This window comes from Phoca vitulina, unplaced genomic scaffold (genome assembly GCF_004348235.1).
Source record: "Phoca vitulina isolate PV1807 unplaced genomic scaffold, GSC_HSeal_1.0 scaffold9, whole genome shotgun sequence".
Classification (NCBI taxonomy): domain Eukaryota; kingdom Metazoa; phylum Chordata; class Mammalia; order Carnivora; family Phocidae; genus Phoca; species Phoca vitulina.
In genome coordinates, this window is record NW_022589712.1 from 52729645 (window position 1) to 52749454 (window position 19810).

Here is a 19810-nt window from a genome sequence, read left to right on the forward strand (position 1 = left end):
ATCTGGTAGTATAAGTCTTCCCTTTTTTTTTTTTTCTTCAAGATTGTCATGGCTATTCTTTTAGATTTTTTAATTTTTATTTATTTGACAGAGAGAGAGACACAGCAAGAGAGGGAACATAAGCAGGGGGAGAGGGAGGGAGAAGCAGGCTTCCCACTGAGCAGGGAACCCAATGCGGGGTTCGATACCAGGACCCTGGGATCATGACTAAGCCGAAGGCAGACGCTTAACCGACTGAGCCACCCAGGCGTCCCTGTCATGGCTATTCTTAACCCTTTGCATCTCCATGTAAATTTAAGATGCAGCTTTTTAATTTCCACAAAACTTTATGCTGGGATTTTTATCAGAATTGAATATATAGATCAATTTAGGAAGAATCTGCCTTTTTAGAATATTATTCTTCAATCCATAAACATGGTGTATCCCTCCATTGATTTAGGTCTTCTTTCATTTCTCTCAGCAGTATTTATAGTTTCCTATATAACAATCTTGCATATATTTTGTTAGATTTTTTTCCCTGGGTATTTGATGGCTTAATGCTATTTTAAATGGTATTTTTAAATTTTGTTTTTTAATATATTTGTGGCTGGTATATAGGGATATAATGGATTTGGGGGTATTGCCTATGTTTAGAGACCTTGATAAAGGTATTCATTAATTATAATAGTTCACCTGTACATTGATGGAGAAGGGGTGGTTATAAACAAAACGCCATTTCTACATTTCAAATCTTATATTTTTTTGTTTCTTTTTCTTGCCTTATTACATTATCTATGAATTCTAGTACAAAATTAAATAGAAATGGTGATAGTGATCATCTTTACCTCTTTCTTGATCTCAAGAAAAGCTTTCAGTATTTCACAATTAAGTACGATATTTGCTGTAGGTTTTTGTGGGTATTTTTTGTCATATTATGGAATCTCCATTCTATTCTTACTTTGCCAAGAGTTTTTATTATTGTGTTAAATTTTTATCAAATTATGTTTCTGCATCTATTGAAAATATTGTATGAGGTTTGATTTTATTCTGTTAATGTGGTTAAACATATTGACTGATTTCTTAAACTTAAATCAACCTTGCATTCCTAGAAAAAAATCCAAATTAGTCATGATGTATTATCCTTTTGTCTACATCACTGGATTTTGTTTGCTATGATTTTTTGAGCGTTTTTGAATAAGTGTTCATGATGAACAGACATATTCCATTTTAATGTAATTCAATTACATTAAATTATCATTTTCCTTACTTCTAATGTCCTTGTCATGTCATGGGATCAAAGTCATGCTGGAATCATAAAATGGAGTGAAAGTGTTTCTTTCTTTCTTTTTTTTTTTTTTCTATTCTCTAGGAAAGTTTCTCTGTTTGGTTTTATTTTTTTCCTTAAATTTTTGGTAGAATCTACCACTGAAGCTATCTACGTCTACAATATTCTTTGTAGAAAGGATCTATTTAATTTCTTTTTTTAAGATTTTACTTATTTAGAGAGAGAGAGAGCACAGGAGCAGGGTGGGTAGAGGGAGAGAGAGAGAGAATCTCAAGCAGACTCCAGAGTGAGCGTGGATCCTAACACAGGGCTTGATCTTGGGACCCTGAGATCATGACCTGAACCAAAATCAAGAGTCAGATGCTTAACCGACTGAGCCACCCAGGCACCGGTTTAATTTCTTTAATAGATGTAGGACTACTCAAGTTTTCTATTCCTTCTTGTGCCGGTTTTGATAAGTTAAATTGGACATAACATGACTTCTCTTTTGCAGAAATTCTGGGAACTACTTCCAGTAATCATTACTTAGGTGTAACATCAAAATTATTAGGTCTAATGACATATGGGTGATATAGTCTTTTCATTTACTCACATTTCACATTTTTTCTAGCTGTTTTTCTAAAACTTAAATCTATTATTTCAAGTCACTCTTCCAGAGTAAAAAAATTAACAATTACTGATAGTTGTCTAAGCGGCATAAATTTTCCATCAGACTTTTGGCTGCCATAATTACACATATAGGTGAGTTTTCTTTAAATATGTTCAATCAACTAACAAATAGATATTACAGCATATTAAAATAGACTCAGATCACAAAATCAGGTGGTAAATTCACTATACAAGTCACAAAATCAAGATTTTATAAATGTAATTATAGATTACCTAAGCTAACTACATCATTATTAAGACAAGGAAACTGAGGCACAGAGAAACAAAGTGACTTATCTTTAAAAAAAAAAGATTTTTTATCTATTTATTTGACATAGAGAGACACAGCGAGAGAGGGAACACAAGCAGGGGGCGTGGGAGAGAGAGAAGCAGGCTTCCCGCTGAGCAGGGAGCCCGATGCGGGGCTCAATCCCAGGACCCTAGGATCATGACCCGAACCGAAGGCAGACGCCTAACGACTGAGCCGCCCAGCTGCCCCGCAAAGTGACTTACCTTATTTACACAGCCAGTAAATAGCAGAGCTGGCATTAACAACCCAGGTCTCCTGATTTTTCCTCTGGTAGTCTTTCCACAACATCATGCTACCATTCAAACCACACATTTGAGGGGTGCCTTGGTGGCTCAGTCGGTTAAGTGTCTGACTCTTGATTTCAGCTTAGGTCATGATACCACAGTCACAAGATCAAGCCATGTGTCAGGCTCTGTGCTCAGCGGGGAGTCTGCTTGAGATTCTTTCTCTCCCTCTCCCTCTGCCCCTTACCCCCCACTCACTCTCTCTCTCTTTCTCTCCCTCTCTCTAAAATAAATAAATTTAAAAAAAACACACACACATTTGATTTGTCATTAAGAATGCTTGAACATACACAATGGAATATTACTCAGCCATAAAAAAGAATGAAACCTTGCCATTCACGAGAACATGAGGGTACCATGCTAAGTGAAATAACTCAGACAGAAAAAGATAAATACCAAATGATTTCACTTGTACAAGGAATCTTAAAAAAATGAACAAACAAACAAACAACAACAAAAGAAACAGACTCATATAGAGAACAGGGGCTCCTGGGTGGCTCAGTTGTTAAGTGTCTGCCTTCGGCTCAGGTCATGATCCCAGGGTCCTGGGATCAAGCCCTGCATTGGGCTCCCTGCTCAGCGGGAAGCCTGCTTCTCCCTCTGCCCCTCCCCCTGCTTGTGTTCCCTCTCTCGCTGTCTCTCTCTCTGTCAAATAAATAAGTAAAATCTTAAAAACTATATATATAGAGAGAGAGAGAGTGAGAGAGAACAAACTAGTGGCTGCCAGAGGGCAGAGGAGTAGGGGATGGGCAAAATAGGTGAAGGGGATTAATAGGTACAAACTTCCAATTATAAAATAAATCAGGGGGAGCCTGAGTGGCTCAGTCGGTTAAGCGTCTGGCTTAGGCTCGGGTCATGATCCCAGGGTCCTGGGATCGAGCCCCGAGTTGGGCTCCCTGCTCAGCGGGGAGTCTGCTTCTCTCTCTGCCCCTCCCCCTGCTCATGCTCTCTCTCTCGCAAATAAATAAAATCTTTAAAAAAAAAAAGTAAAATAAAATAAAATAAATCAATGTGGGGATGAGAACTACAGCACTGGGAATATAGTCAATAATACTGTAATAATTTTGTATGGTGATATATGGTTACTACAAAAAAAAAAATGATTGAACATACTGAAATTTGATTTCCACCTTTTCAAGAACTCTCAATTTTATAAAAAAAAAAAAAAGATAAAACAGGGCCCATATCATACCATGTAACATTTTTAGACTTCATTTTGTGTCTTTTGTTAATCACCTTGAATTCTGAATGACTATCTTCTGGTCTACATTAAGTTTTAGATGCTATTTCTCCTCAACTGTGTAAATATAATAACAGTTCCTGATTATCTCCCTATAGACCTTCTGCTACTCCATTTTACCCTTCTACTGCCACCATGCACCCTCCAAATGCTGCTAAAATTCCTTCCAAAGTCAAAGTGGAATGATGTTTTGATTATACCAAGTACACTGTAAATTCCTGGTGGTCAGGGATGATGACATATACATTTGTATTATCTAGCATAATGTGAAGCACATTCAGTAAACACATAATTGACTGACATAGGTTTTTGGATAATCCAGTGGCTACAAATATGGGTTAAGGAGACATCATCCCTAAGTTCAAATGTCAGTTCTACCACTTATTACCTGTGTGACCTCAGGCAAGTTGCTCTGGGTCTCAGTTTCCTCATCTGTAAAACAAGGTTAATAATAGCATCCACACAGAGTTGTTCTGAAAATTAAATGAGATAATAATCTATTAGCACAATGTCTGGTCCATAATAAGTGCTCAAAAAATATTAGCTAGGATGAGATTATATCATTACTATTATTAACTATTCCTATTCCTGCCATTCACCATAATTCCTCCTGTCCTTTTTCTAAGTGAATTGGAAAATTCTCCAAATCTGAGGGTTCAGTGAACATCTTTTTTTTGAGAAATATCTGCTACATAAATAGTAAATCATCCAAATCCCATTAACTCTAGGTAATTTTATTTAATAATCATATTTTAAAAGTTGGACAAATAAATAAATGGCAGAGCAATTTTGATTAAATCCTGTTTTCTCAATGGCTATTTGGAATATATCATTCATATGCAAGCCCCAAGAATATTGAATAACAGATAAAATAAATAATGATCATAATGCAAACCACATTCTGATTCCCACTTCCCTGCAAGTACAACTCCATGTAAGAATTTTAAGAGCCAAAAAGTAACATGCTTATTAACTGTGGGTTGCTCAGCTATATACATAGGGCTTAGCAGATCACGTGATTGTTTCCATATTCTCAGTTAAGCTAATGGTTCCTTAGAGCCCAGTTCTTATAACCCCTGAAGAATTCTAAGATTTGCCTGAAAAAATAGATCATATTTCCATGACTATGACTGAACACAAATTTGGAAAGCTCACTGAAAGCAAACCATCCTGGAAGACAGGAAATGGTCATTGTTTTCAAAGAAAGTCAAGACGCTCCTGCACGTAGGGAATCAAGCTCTTAGAAGCTTGAACTCATTCCCCTCCACATAAACCTGTATATGCTGTGGGGACAGACCCTGTCTTTCACCTCTCACATGGGTAGAAGGGAAAAAGAGTAAGGTCACTTACCGTTTGAGGTAAAAATTTAAAAAAATATTTTATTCAAAACTGCCATATAAATGCAACCAGAGAAATATATTCCCTCCTTTTTGCACATTTAATTTCATTTTAAAGTATTCAGGGACTTAGAGGGATTCTGGACTTGTAATAGGCGAGTTGTAAGCCTTTGGGAAAGCCTGTCAAAAGACTCAGGTTTAAAATGTCATTTCCTAGATACACGGTGTTTTCTGCAGCAGAGCTTAGTGCGACTTCCACTAAGAAAAGTTGCTGCATTTCATCTTTTCATCATGAACAAAAATAATTACACCAATAGTTTCATTGATTTTTTTTTTTTTTTAATTCTTGGGAGTAAAATGTCATGGAGCAAGTCTGAGACTAGGAGATAAAAATTCTGGTTCAAGTCCCAACTGGCTGCTTTAACCAGAAGTAGACAGGGTAGGGAGCACCAAGACTGCCCAACCACCGCAGAGGACTAATGTCTGTCAGTGGAGCTCTACATTTGGAAAGTAGTGAAGACCAATATAAAGTCTTTGTAAAAAAAAAAAAAAATATCTGTATTTAAAATCCATTTTGAATGGCTTGACTTCAGTAGTCAAAGCAGTGGCGGAGCAGGGTCGGCCTAAGTATTTGGATGGAGACTCACTACAACACAGCCTTTACAATCCACGCTCAAAGTCCTTTTCTGGCACAACCGTCTTCGAATGAAGTCCTGAAGGGTGGAAGCCTATATTAAAATCTCTAATATGAGAAGAATTACAGCAAGGTTACAGTATAATTAACCTGAGTTATCTTTCAAAACTCTTGCTGATATATATTCTGCCACTTCAGACTAGGCTCATGCTGTGATTTTTAAAATTAGCAGAGAAGGAGGCTTTCATATTCATTCAAACTGAAAGGATAAAGGAACGTTTGCATCAAAAGAAAAAGGTGGTCAGTGCTTTCTATTATTTTATTCTTTTAACAGTTGTTTTGTTTTTTTGGTTTTGGTTTTGTTTTTTTTTAATGGCGGCTCTATACGGCAAAGCCTTATTCTGTCCACTTTCTAGTCTGCAGAAAAGTCTGTTAGTCTTATTTAAGGATCATGGTGATTCCCTTCACTGCTTGGAGGAAAAAAAAAAAAAGCAAAATCGGGGCTATTACCCTGTGTTTATAACAAATCTATTACCATAGTAACGACTGTGATGTCACAAACCCTACCCCAAGGGCCAACTTCTGTTCCTGACGGGGGGAGGGCAGCTTAGCCTTGGAAATCAGACAAGACTGTACACAAACATGTGTGGCCAAAGCAGGGACAACACTTGTGGTAATCACCAAAGCACAGGGAGCTCCCCTTCTCTGAAGAGAAGTGGGGGCAGAAACAGAAAAGCAATTCCCCGGCCCAGAAATAAGCTACACCCACACTTCTGTATGCAGCTGTGCAAAAGGAGAGTAGAAATCCAAGCAAGTGTGGTGTCACCATGTTCCCAATCACAAGTATTCCACTGGGCACACTGGCTGCCAAACATGGATGGGATCCAGTGCTGAGCCCGCCCCAGCACATGAAACACACTCTGGAAGCAGTGCCCAACCAGATGGAGCCCTCTGGTACCTCGGAGGGGCAGCAACTTGCCTCATGATGGCGAGCATTTTAAAACGAGGCTGGGATTTTACTCCTACTAGGTCATCCCAGTTCACAGAATCACAGATTCTCAGGTTCAGAGAACTCAAGTCTCCCAAAAGATGTGGACTTTAAAAAATAACCGTTTACAGAAACACAGTGTATCCCCTGTCACTGGGGAATCTGAAGTAGCAGACTAATAAGTATTCTTATTCTGATGCAGTCTGAGGAAGTGTTGTACAAATATGCTGAAAAAACAACTTTATATTAAAAAGGATATTGAATCAGGAGTCAGAAGACATTGGTACTAGTCTTGGCTCAAGTACTTAGAAGTCACCTGACCTTGAGAAAGCCACTTAACCTATTTGACCTTCAGTTTTTTTATTTAACTATATCTAGCATGCTATTTCCCAGGGTTATTGTGAAGATCAAATCAAATCAAATAATGAATGTGAATGCGCTTCATGAACTATAAAGGATTTAATACAAACATAAGGTATTATTATTGTCACATGGCCAGTTTACGGTAGAACAGGAATAATTTAAATGCTAACAGTTATTTTCTTTCTAGGAATCCAAAACATACATATGATCCCTGTCTTCCCCACCCAAGAGGTGGACGGTTGCATGATACAGTCAGTTCTAAATTATTCAGGGGCTGATTATCGAGGGGCCTTTTACTTCTAGCTATTGTACCATTTATTAGTTTCCCTTGGGAATGCCATGTTAACCTACGTACAGCTATAAAATTGACAGGGAATGTGCCTCAACTCAGTTACCCTGAATAATAACCCTGGTAAAAAGTTTTAACAAAAGGAGGAATTGAAATGATTAATTAGATGAAAGTTTTTGGGTAATCTGTGGGCCTTACTTATCCATGGATAATTATTCACATCACTGTCATCACGCTATAGTCAAACTCTGACAGGTTGGGACTAAGCCAGCCAAGATACTAGCATTTTCTCAGTGAACAACAGCGTGGCCCGTACCATCTTATGCATGTGCAGTAGGGATTTGAATATCAGCCATTCATTCAGTTTTCAACAAACATTATTGGAACACCTTCTATGTGCCAAAACTCACACATACCCTGAAAACCCCACCATCTTCCTATCCATGTTGCTGTCCCTTATGATATTACATAGAGCACCGTGGCAAAGCTCACGGCCTGACTCTCAGAAACTCTATTCAACTTCTTACTATCATGAAACTTTTGCCAATCTTATCCTAATGCAAAAATCAGCAACCTATGGTCCTGGGGCCAAACCCTCCCTGCTCCTTTTTTTGTAAATGATTTTTTATTAGAACGCAGCCACACCCACTTGTTTATGTATTACCTACAACAGCAGAATTCAGTAGTTCTGATAGAGACAGCACAGCCCAGAGCCTAAAACACTATCTGGCCCTTTATAGGAAAAGTCTGCAGACCCCTGCACTAGATAATATGACTAAATCAAAATTCATCTCTCCTGTAAGTGTTTCTGTTTAGGGATTAATGGAGAAAACTCCTTGAAAGTGGAGAACCTTTCTGATTCTTTGTCTTGTCATATAGAACCTTGGAGAAGCACAGAGTCAAGGTTTACAGCAGATACAGAAAATTAAACACGTCCTTCCCTACATTTTGTTTTCAACAGATGAGTGCTTTGGAGTTGCATGAAGACAGCATAAAACCACTGGTGTTCAGTTACTCTGGCTTCTAATTCCTCTGAGTTCCTATGTCTAAGACTTCCAAAGCTCAATTTTTGGCCTGTATCCCTTTGCATATTTATTTCCTGATCTGATGTGGAATTAGAGTTAAATGGGAGCTGTGTGCTTGAATTCCACGTGGCTGGCTCAGCAGGAAACTCCAGGGCAGGTTTTTTGGCATGCCAAAGTCATGTTAGCCTCAGCTATGCTAATTTCTAAAGCTGTTTGCTTTGCTCAAATAAATCTTAGAAGGGAATTTGCATTTGGATGCACACCTTTTTATGCACAAATTATGTGCATGATAATTCTAGGGCAGACTAAGGACTGAAAAAAAAAAGAGGCATGGTGTTTACTGAATGGCTTTAGTGTGGCAAGCACTATGCTAGGTGCTTTACGTATATTTTCTGATCTCATGGCCACAATCCTATGAGATGAAACTGTGGTCCCCATTTTACAGATGGAGAAACTGAGAAGAAAAGAGCTTATATAACATGTCCATGTTCACAGAGCTGATAAGTGACAAAGCCTAGATTTGAGCCCAATCTGTCTAAATCTGTCTAAATCTGAGGCCAGTGTTCTTTCCACTTAGACACACTGCCTTACTGATCCCATTTATCATCACCACTCACCCAAGCCACTGGACACACATTGGAATGTGAACCCTGCATTTACAAAATGAGTCACCCCTCCCCTTCCCAGTGGCCTATGCAAAGTGTGTCTTTGGTCCTTGGGAGATACATCTGGGTCCCTCTGCAACAAAAACAATCAACCAAAGGAGAATAGGGGCATTAAAAAGGCAAACTTTACGTGGTACACAAATTATATTAGTAATTAGATAAACACAATTTCAAGTGATTTTGACAGGTAAATGAATTTTAACGACGTGTCTGAGGACCTCAATACGAAAGGAAACTTTTACTACTAAAATGTAGTAGGCTAAGCAAGAGACTGTACCCATACTATGAAGAAAAATGTTAGTAACACTTAGAATATGGTGTAAATATATCTATAACATAAGCCCAGGAATTTATATCTATAAATATCTTCACTGTTTATGGAAACATAACCACACACCTATCTCCCCCCACCCCCAAAAATACAAACATTCCCTTCAGTAGGTTATAGTAAGTACTGCCATCAAAACTCACTATTTATCATTGTTCAACTCAATATACAGAAAAATAACCAGTGTAGCAATTAAGCATTCTAGCATAATTCTAACATTTCACAGCAAGCCAGATACAATATTATTGAACTTCTTTCTCTGTATGGAACGCAGCTGTAACCTAGCTTCTATCACATAATGCTCAGCTTCATACACTGCCATCTGATTTTCTGGAAATATTAAAGAACTGATTACATTTGCATACAAGTGAAATTCAGACATCCATTTTTCTTTAAAGCTCTCAAAGAGAGTTTTCCAGGAATTAGAAAGAACTCTGTGGCAGAGATGGATAAAGGCTGTTTCTAAGAAGGGCAGCCCACTCAGGAGACCTGGCCCTCACAACACCACCACGTGGTTCAGTCAGTCGGTATATAAAATTATTTCACTTTTTTTTTATTTTTAACAGATGATTTCAGAGAAGGAAAAAGTACTTTTTTTAGCCGGTGGTAGGAAAAATTCATTCAGTTGAAAGTAGATTGGGGACTTTGCCTGAGTTTGCCTAACAGAGTAATGCTACTTCAAATAACACATGCACTAACATCTCTTGTCTACAAAGTTCCTACAACAGTCTTTTCCAAAGGTACCTTGGGCATTTAATAATTATTTATAAGATAATTACAACTTTCTATGAATAGTTCTCATTGGAAACCCCAGTAGTGACTTACCTGCTGGTGGCTTTATGAAAGGTGGAGGAATTAAAGGTACAATAATGGGCACATTGCCATGATCCTTGGACCCTGCAGGTGAGTCACTGAGTCCATTTCCTGTGGCAAGCCCTGAATAGCCTGTGCTTATATTGTATGGTGAAATAACACTGTCCTCAGGTAATTTTGGTTTTGGCAAAGAATTTTCTGTAAGAGAAAAAAAAAATCACATTCAATATTATAAAAGGACTTGTTTTCCTTCTGACCACATTTTCTCAAGTAAAATGGCTATGTCACAAAACAAATTTTTCCTTGCAGATTTTTACCAGAACTCCACAGACCATCCTGGACCTTTTTAGTCTTGTTACCATAAATTTCCAGGGGGCTCCTTTACAGTTTGCTCCACTATGATAGCTAATATCTCAATTGTATCATGGTGATGAATTTCAGCACTGGGAAAGCCCACAGAAACTTGAGAGGCAATTAACCTTGTCCATGTACAAAGTGATAAATAGCAGGTATCACCCTCTGGCTACCAGGGGGGCAAGCGAAAAGCAGGCCCCTCCAGTCCTATCACTAGGTCCCACTGTATTAAAAAGTTTGGTCATAATAGGGGCGCCTGGGTGGCTCAGTCGTTAAGCGTCTGCCTTCGGCTCAGGTCACGATCCCAGGGTCCTTGGGATTGAGCCCCGCATCAGGCTCCCTGCTCTGCGGGAAGCCTGCTTCTCCCTCTCCCACTCCCTTTGCTTGTGTTCCCTCTCTCGCTGTGTCTCTCTGTCAAATAAATAAAAAAAAAAAAAAAAAAAAAAAAAGTTTGGTCATAATATAATTAGAAGAACCAATGAGAAAGAAGCAGATTATTAGAAAGAAAACTTGTTTCATAGGGTAAACTCTTTAAATCAACCCATTCATATCCATTAAATATTAACAAAAATGAAAATAAAGAAAACTTACAATGATATGAACTTTGTGAATTTTATCCTTGCATGTGAATCATTTAAAAAAAAAAATTCAACCATGGAAAACAACTTTTTCCCTCTAGTAGCATATCCTGGCACTCTCTCCATGTTCCCCAGAGGCAAAGATTATTACCTAGACCAAGTATTATACGAGCTATTAGTTTATAGAATATAAACTCATGACTTGCATTTTTCATTTACAGTGAAATTGATGATACTATCTCTGTAACATGATGTGTACAATTTCATAGCGGGCTTAACATGAAATTTGTCACATACATTCAATTCCACATGCCTGCAGGACAGCTCATTTACATTTTGTTGCTTGGCATATAAGAAGGAAAAGCGCTATCTTAGAGACTGGAAATAAAATGCATGAGCAGGTAGTTTATGCCAACAGATTTTGAATGCAGTGCAAACACTGATCAAATTGCCAATGATGATGCACAATGAATTTTATCCACATTTTATTGAAGTTCACCAAATGGATTGCTTCTTTACATCCTCCTTTTCTTTGACAAACAAACTCCCACTCCAAATTTATGTTCATAAATTCAGTATCCATATCAACACCCACCAATGGTTCTAGGCTTCCCTTATGAGATATCTGACACTGCTATTCGCTGATAGAATCAGTGTTAATTCAACTTGGCCAAGGGTCTAATTTCCACTCTTTAGCTAGGCTTTGATGAAAACTCTTATAAAATAATGTAGGATCCAATCATGCACTACTCTCTTACTCCTCTACCCTATCCAAGGCTGCGAGCAGGAGGAATTTCAAACACAAAACAGAAATAAGGCCTTCCTTTAGAATTCCCACCCAAAAAAGGAGGAAGAGGGGATTACCAGACTAACCACAATTTTCTCTTAAAGTCTAAAAATCCAAACCCAATATTTCACTTAATAGAAAGTACCAGTTCCCAACAACTAATATACTAAAGACTCAGGAAATTAGGAGGAGAACTTAGCAAACACTGTCCCTTTCTATAAATCTGTGTGCAGGACCATAGCCCTTAAAGTCCCTAGCCCTCACTAGCTAGCTCTTCCATCGCTTGAAGGAGATTAAGTTGTGTCTATTTTTGTTTTATGTTGTGCTCTTATATTCTGTGGAATTCTGCTTATGGGAAAGCACTACTGGGGTTGTACATTTAAATTAACCATTGGCATAATCAACAAAATGAGTCCCAAAGCAACTCAATTCTGGCAGGTTGAGATAGTTAATCCTTCTTTGCATGAACAAAGGGACATTAAATGTCATTACCTTTGAGAACAGAAATGTGCTGCCGGCTCTCTCCATCTGTAGGGTAGCTCCTGAATTCAATATCTTCACCATCTTTCAATTCAACCTTATCATAGCCATACCAGCCAAGGAGTTCATTCATAGTGTTTTCTGCAAAGTTCTGAAAGAGAAGCATAGGCTTCTTTTTTATATAATCAATAACTATTTGAAAAGAATGCATAAATCGAATTCTGTTTGCACTACCCATTTACTACCAGACCTGCCCCACCTCCCCTAGAGTCCTGTTCATTTTTCAAATCACGTTCAAAAACTGTAATGCATTTAAATCTCAGGATGACGCATCCAATTATGACAGGCCTTCAGACATTTGCAATTTAAAGATAATAAGAAGAAAAGGTATTTGTCAGTCTTGCTTACAAATAGGAAGTCATATTTTAGAATATTCTGCAAAGTCTATATCCCACACGAGCACAAAAATATTGAAAGGTAAAGCACAAAAACAGCTAAGAAAATATTTTGAAAATGAAAACAATTAATTGACCTTTTTGTGGTTCAGACTGATTTAAATTAGAATTGCTTTCTGATTCAGGTATTGTTTTTTAACATAACTCTTATCTCAGATAAAGCAAAATCTCAGCCAAGAAATAATTTCGCAGTTGTCAAGGCTACAAGGGTCTCCCTTTTTAATTTTCCATTTTTCAAGTGTATACTTTAAAAATCAATGCACAATTTGCTTTACAAATTCCACTAGTGACAGATTCTTTCTCCATAAAATGAAAGGTCACTATGATTGTCTTCTGACAAGTAACATAAAAGTACCAAATAACCTTAAGGCTAATAGCCCAGATTTTAGAGAACACCTGAAAACACTTTATGAACTATAAATCAATATATAAATGTAAGATAGTATTATTGTTGTTATTATAGATACCAAACTGTGAAAATGATGGGTATAGTTGGACAGCTTTAAAGCTTTACTATCAGGTGACTATTTTTTTGTGACCTTATCAACTGCTAGATCTGGAAACAAGATGTGAGACTGTATTAATGATCTTAGTGCTTGCATGTGCCTTAAAATATCTCTGAGAAATAGAGTAGAGTGGTAGTCACCAGGAGTTTGGGGGGTGAGGGAAATGGGGAGATATTGGTCCAAGGGTACAAATTTCCAGTTATTAGATTAACAAGTTTGGAGATAAAATGTACAACATGATGATAGCTAATACTGTATCATATATTCAAGTGTTACTAAGAGAGTAGATCTTAACTGTTCTCACCATAAAAAAGAAATGGTAACTATGTGACAGGATGGAGGTGGTAGCTAATGCTACATGGTAATCATTTTGCAATATATAAATACATCAAACCAGCCCATTGAACACCTTAAACTTACACAATGTTACATGTCAATTATATCTCAATGAAGCGGAGGAAAATTTTTTAAAATAAAAAGAAGGGCTCTATGCTGCAGAATAAGGGCTTCATAAATATTCAACGAATTTATTTTTTTAAAAAAATCTCTATCTGGCAAGGCATCCTGAGCTTCCCAGACTTGCTAGAAAAACTATATATTCTAACCTTCTCTGTGGCTCAAAGAACCTTTTCTTGTTCTCCCTAGAAGCTGTCATTTCCGAATTACACTGGGATGTATAATTTATATACCTGAAACAAAGCACCCAGGCCAAACCAAGAGTGTGCACAGCCTCGACGTGTGAGTTCCTGTTCTCTTGAATTTCATGACTTTAGATTTCAGCAGGGGTTGCATAAAAAAGAAAAGATATTACACTACTGACTCCACAAAAACAAACTTGGCATTTCAAACCACCCACAGAATGCTAGGTTCTTTGCTTTAGTGCCCACTTAAGCTCAGAGTTCCAACTGGGTCTATCTGTGACAGAATAGTGCACCGGCAATTTAAAAAAATCTAGCCAGATTGATTCAGTGCTACCATCCACAAGGCCAACAGTCAGCCATATCAAGCTTTAGTGAGGCATTTATTCTCTCTGATGGCTGGTCATGTCCACATTAAATAGACATTCTTTTCATGAATGCACAAAGATGATATGATCGATATGTATAATAAGCTCAGCAACTTCTGGAATACCACTGAGGAGGACTCAGCTAAATGCTGCTCTACTCAATCAAAAGAGATCCCTTTAATGAGGCGTCAGTCTCCCCTAACACCCAATTCTTTTCACTAAGCTAAGCGCCTGGACCAGAGAATGACAGTCGCTAAGCACACAAATCGAGGCCCTCCATCAGTGGTCTGGCAGCAGAAATCTCCAAGGATAAGGATTACACCTTACATCAAAACACCAATTCCCAACAGTGTTAAAAGCCAAGTTCAAGACACCCTATTGGTCTGTGTGCTATTTACCCGAATCTCCAAGAGAACTGTGCCAACGAGAGAGAAAATCTTTTGCATAGTAACTCTCGGCCACCATATCCAATTTTCTAGACCGTTTGTATCTGGGCGCCTCTCCCTCTCCGGTTCTGTCTAACCTCTGAAGTGACACAAAGGCTACAGATGCATAATTCATGGAACAACCTCCCAGCCAAGGATATAGATTTGTTTGTTTTAGTCCAGCTGCAAATCCATTCAGCTTTTCAGAACCAATCCCAGGGATGGAATCCAGAAGTTTCAGACATTAGGGTAAAAACTGAAACCTCAACTGGATTATTAACACCAAATTCATATTATTGGGGCATCTTAACTGCATCACTTAGTTTATGGTTTGTGCTGAAAACTCAGAGGCTTCATGGAACAATCAATATGAACTTGATCTATTCCATGATTTTCAAGTTACTATAAATGTCAATGAAAATAAACTCTAAAACATTTCCTTTCTTGTCAGTGAAAATAAAAATAAACACCTTAATGCTTTGATACATGCCTACAAAAGCAGAAAACAAAAGGTTTATAAACCTTCAAGCTATAAAACTCAAATCTTTCATGAAAGGAGAAGCAAGATGAAAGAAAGAAAAAAACGAACGCCAAAGTTTCTTGTAGCATATGAAATAGACTATTACTTCTGTCTTATACACTACTGTATTAAGAAATCAAAGAACCCCAAGGAATAGATAGTTTAAGATTTTTAATTGCTAGGTAGCATTTGACGCTAGATATCATATGGGCTCATTATGATACTAAACCAAAGGAAATGAAATAGATTTTTGCAGTTATCATCCAAGAAACATAACATATTCTAGAAGAAGTAAATTTAATGTTTATGGCCCATAAGGGCTTTCAAATCCTTCTGGTAGAAAATTCCAGCAGTTGTTTCTTCCACATTTTTTTGTATTATTACCCTTAAAAAAGGAGTTTTTTATTTAAAAAAAATATTCCGTTCCTACAAAAGTTTCTCATGCATGTTATTTTTTTTAAAAAGGTGATAAACTACAGAGATTTTTGAGGTAAAGATGTCCAATAATAAGACAGGTTACTGTACCAAGGGAGGTACTGAAATTTGTTCCCCACCAAATCTTCACCCAGCAAATGTCCTAGAAACAGGATGGGAAACTGAAGTCCCTCAAGTTCTCTCCCAGCAGTAAGATTCTGTAAAATCAAAGAATTTTTACTTACACAAGAAATTAAGTACCTTTTGCAAAGAAATATCATAATTATCATGATCACACATCATAATTTTTACTGAAGAGTTACTATTTCAAATATTTTATCATTGCTCCCATAAACCATGAAAATTGTGCCAGAAATTTCAATATTCTGGCATCTGAATCGCATTTTGCAGACTGCCTCTCACCCTTGGAAGTGGCACAAAAATCCTCTCTCATACCATGTGGTCCAATTTGGGTTTGGAAAATAGGTCACTATAATTATAATGATAATGTCTAACACTCTTACAGCCCTTTACAGTGTTTCCACATCCTTTAACTCTCTTGTTCCTTTCAATAACCCTGTAAGTTGGGTATTTGATTTCCACAATAAACTTCTGATGAACCTATATGATACCCTCATTTTACAACAGAAAATTAGAGCATCCAGAAAGTAAATGACAGTCATGAGACATCACCCAATAAAGTCAAAACAAAAACACAGATCTTCTGATTCTTATACCAGGCCTCTTTCTACGATCAATTGCGTATAGTCCAATGTGTCAGCAATTCCAAAGAAACTACCTCCTTGGACCAATCAAAGAGTTGCAAAGAAATCATACTACAGGCTGTCAACATCGCGTATAAAGAGCCTTCCAACTAGGGCCTCTATCTACCTATGTTAAAACTTCACTTGACTTGCTTTTGGATTTGATCATTGGCCTCTATTCTCTTTAATTATTTGTATTGTTGGGGGGGGGTGTTCAAAATTCACTGTTAAAATTTAATCTTCTCATTTTATAATTTTGGGGCATTGTATCTGATTCTAATTGCTTTGTACTTTTTTTTAAAAAGATTTTATTTATTTATTTATTTATTTAGAGAGAACATGAGCAGGGGGAGGGGCAGAGGGAGAGAGAGAGAGAGAGGGACAGAAGAAGACTCCCCACCGAGCAGGGAACTAACACGGGCCTCCAGCTCACAACCCTGAGATCGTGACCTGAGCTGAAATCAAGAGTCAGACGCTTAATGGACTGAGTCGACTACTCAGGCACCCCTAATTGCTTTGTACTTTTAATATTTACCCCCATACTTCTTCCTTACCCTCTCCAATTCCCCTCTCTCAATTCCAGGGCTCCTAAGGAAAAAAGACATTCCTAACATTTAGTCTGAAAGCATGAATTTAAAAAAAAATAGGTCACAGAAAGATGATGGAAAGGCTGGAAATTTTACTATTTCCCCATTCCTTCTGATTTCTTTTGATACTGGCAAAATATATTTTTGTTGAAACTTAATTCCCAAGACATTTATTAGATTCTCTCCTTATTTATCTGGAGGTACTATACAAAAGTCAAAGTTCAGTCTAACTGATTTTTCATTGAACATTTTACCGGTAAATAAAAAGAGTTAACTTGAAGACACTTTGAAAATTGCAGTAATTACAAATTCTCACAATACTTCTGAAATGCAAGTACTTCAAGGTCTTTGAAAAGGACTAAGGATTTTATTTTGAAAACACCAAACAGATTTTAAAATATAGGTAGGTACCAGGGCACCTGGGTGGCGCAGTCAGTTAAGCGTCCCACTCTTGGTCTCTGCTGGGGTGGTGATCCCGGAGGGAGGGAGGGTTGTGGGATTGAGCCCCCAGGCTCCCAGTTGCACTGAGTGAGGAGTCAGCTTAGGATTCTCTCTCCCTCTCCCTCTGCCCTTCCCACCAAGCACTCATGTTTGCTGTCTCTCTTTCTCTCAAATTAATAAATAAATCTTTAAAATATAGGTAGGTATCACTGATTTCTTTCTTACCAGTCCTCATAAAACTAAATGCTGACATGTTTTCAACTTTGTATCCTAACCAAGAGAGCAGAAAGTTTTCAGAGAGCTCCCAATCATTCATTCAAATTAGGGAAAAGCCATGTCCTCTCTCTCCCCACAAACATAATCCCAATTTTCACTCCAAGTCCCAGTTTTGGTAAAATATGTCACCTATCCCAAATACACTATAAGTTACCCAAGGGCAGAAACCCTTTATTTCCCCCATGCCTCACCTAGGACAATGCCTAGCACTTAGAATATACTCAGTCAATGGGCTAGTACATTTGAATACATTCACAAATATTTTCTTAAGTGTATAAATACAGAGAAAGGATCAAATAAATTTCAGGGAAACTGATTCTAAAAATAAGTATGTGCAAGTTAAAAGAACTGTAATATCCAGTGTTAATGAGCAGTCTCCTAGTATTGGAAATTTAAGTTGACACAACTTTTAGAAAAGGTTATTTGACTGTATGCAGTAAAAGCCTTTAAAAATGTACATACCCTTTCATTCAGCAATTTTATTTCTCAGCACTGTAGGAACTATTCTAAGGAAATGAGTGCAAAAATATGCATGTTCAGGAATGTTTATCTCGGTGTTTTTTTCTTAGAAACAAACTATATGCCAAACAATAGGAATCTGGTTAAATAAATTACGGCTTAGTCATGGAATGACTAAAATGGAATACTATTTTGCCAATAAAATATACACTGTAGATAAAATTTTACTGCCTTGAAAAGCTATTAACAATATATTAAGTTTTTAAAGGAAGGATAGTACACTATAAGACCATTTTTGTTTTAAAAAATACTATATATCACACATAGAAAAGAGCATTAAAAGACATATATCAAATGTTGATAGTTATTGTGTCTGGGTGGGAAAATTATAGGCTTTGTTTTTCTTTTAGCTTCTTTGTATTGCTTATTCTACCACTTCTATCGTGTCCATGTATTTTTATAAAAATAAGTCATTTTAATTAAAAATTAATTAACACATAGTCTTCTCATAGACAACCATGTCAGTCGCATTCACAGTCCTAATGACAATAAAAAGGATCTGTCAGCTACATGACTTAACTTCAAAACATTCTGACACACATTGTCCATGAAAGTGAAGCCTATGAGAAATACTTTCAAAGGAAAAGGAAACCCCCAATCCTAAACAGTTTATAAGGTAGGGGGAAAAAATGCTAGTATCTCTGCTGGTTGAGATTATGAATGACAGAATGATGGTTATTTCCGGAAAATATTTTATCTCCCTTTTCATCTCCATGTGTTCTGAGGTAGATTTCTATTAAGCGTCATTGAACTCATTAATTGAGATTTTAAAAGGGGGTGAGAGAGCAATCTGCAGAAGAGAGCTGATTTCTTTTGCAGACATAAGAACTGAACTTGATTACAAGTCAGTTTTGAGCTCTATCCCCACATCTGGCCTAAGGTTGGGTCCAAGTCATCTGTCTTAACACAGACCCACTGGATCAGTTTTATTTTAGAGTTCTGCAAGAAAGTCAGAAGGTAAAATTTAAATAATGCAGAAGAAATACTGTAAGAGCCCTTTACAGATTACAAAGTACTTCCACATTCATGATCCCACTGGATCAGATGGTATCCTAAGGATGAGCCACTCCCCACAGATGACCCATTAGTGGGCTATCCACACGCATGGAATCATAAGAGCGGTTGGATTTATATAAGAGTACCCACTGAGCCTTGATGGTTTTACCTGAACGACAGCCTTTTATCTTGAGATCCTGTAAAGATGGTCACTGCACTCCATTTGGATCATTTTGTAGCATTGTTCTCAGCCACAACACAATGATTACAATGCAGTTCAAAGGGCAGAAGACCCATCATAACACTAAAATCCAACTCCGGCCTGGAGCAGCCCTATGGAGAAAGTCTTGTTCTCTTATTGATAGATTCTAAATGGGATATCTGTATAATTGGAATATGAAACCAAAATTGTGTGTTTCCACATATAAAACCTATATTGCTCTATTGTCTTGTTGTGACATGGAGCAGACAGTTATGGCCCCACATTTTAATCTGTGGCCAGGACATCAAATGT

At 37.4% G+C, this 19810-nt stretch overlaps 1 protein-coding gene across 1 annotated transcript in view; it reads right to left on the reverse strand.

The window, feature by feature from the left end:
• SOBP (sine oculis binding protein homolog) overlaps positions 1-19810 on the reverse strand; it is a 158222-nt gene that overhangs the window by 132476 nt on the left and 5936 nt on the right. Inside the window, exons 2-3 of the mRNA XM_032408132.1 lie at positions 12400-12538; positions 10201-10386 (exon numbers count right to left, since the gene is read on the reverse strand). Coding sequence (XP_032264023.1) covers positions 10201-10386; positions 12400-12538 — 325 coding nt within the window. The remainder of the gene's footprint in view (positions 1-10200; positions 10387-12399; positions 12539-19810) is intronic.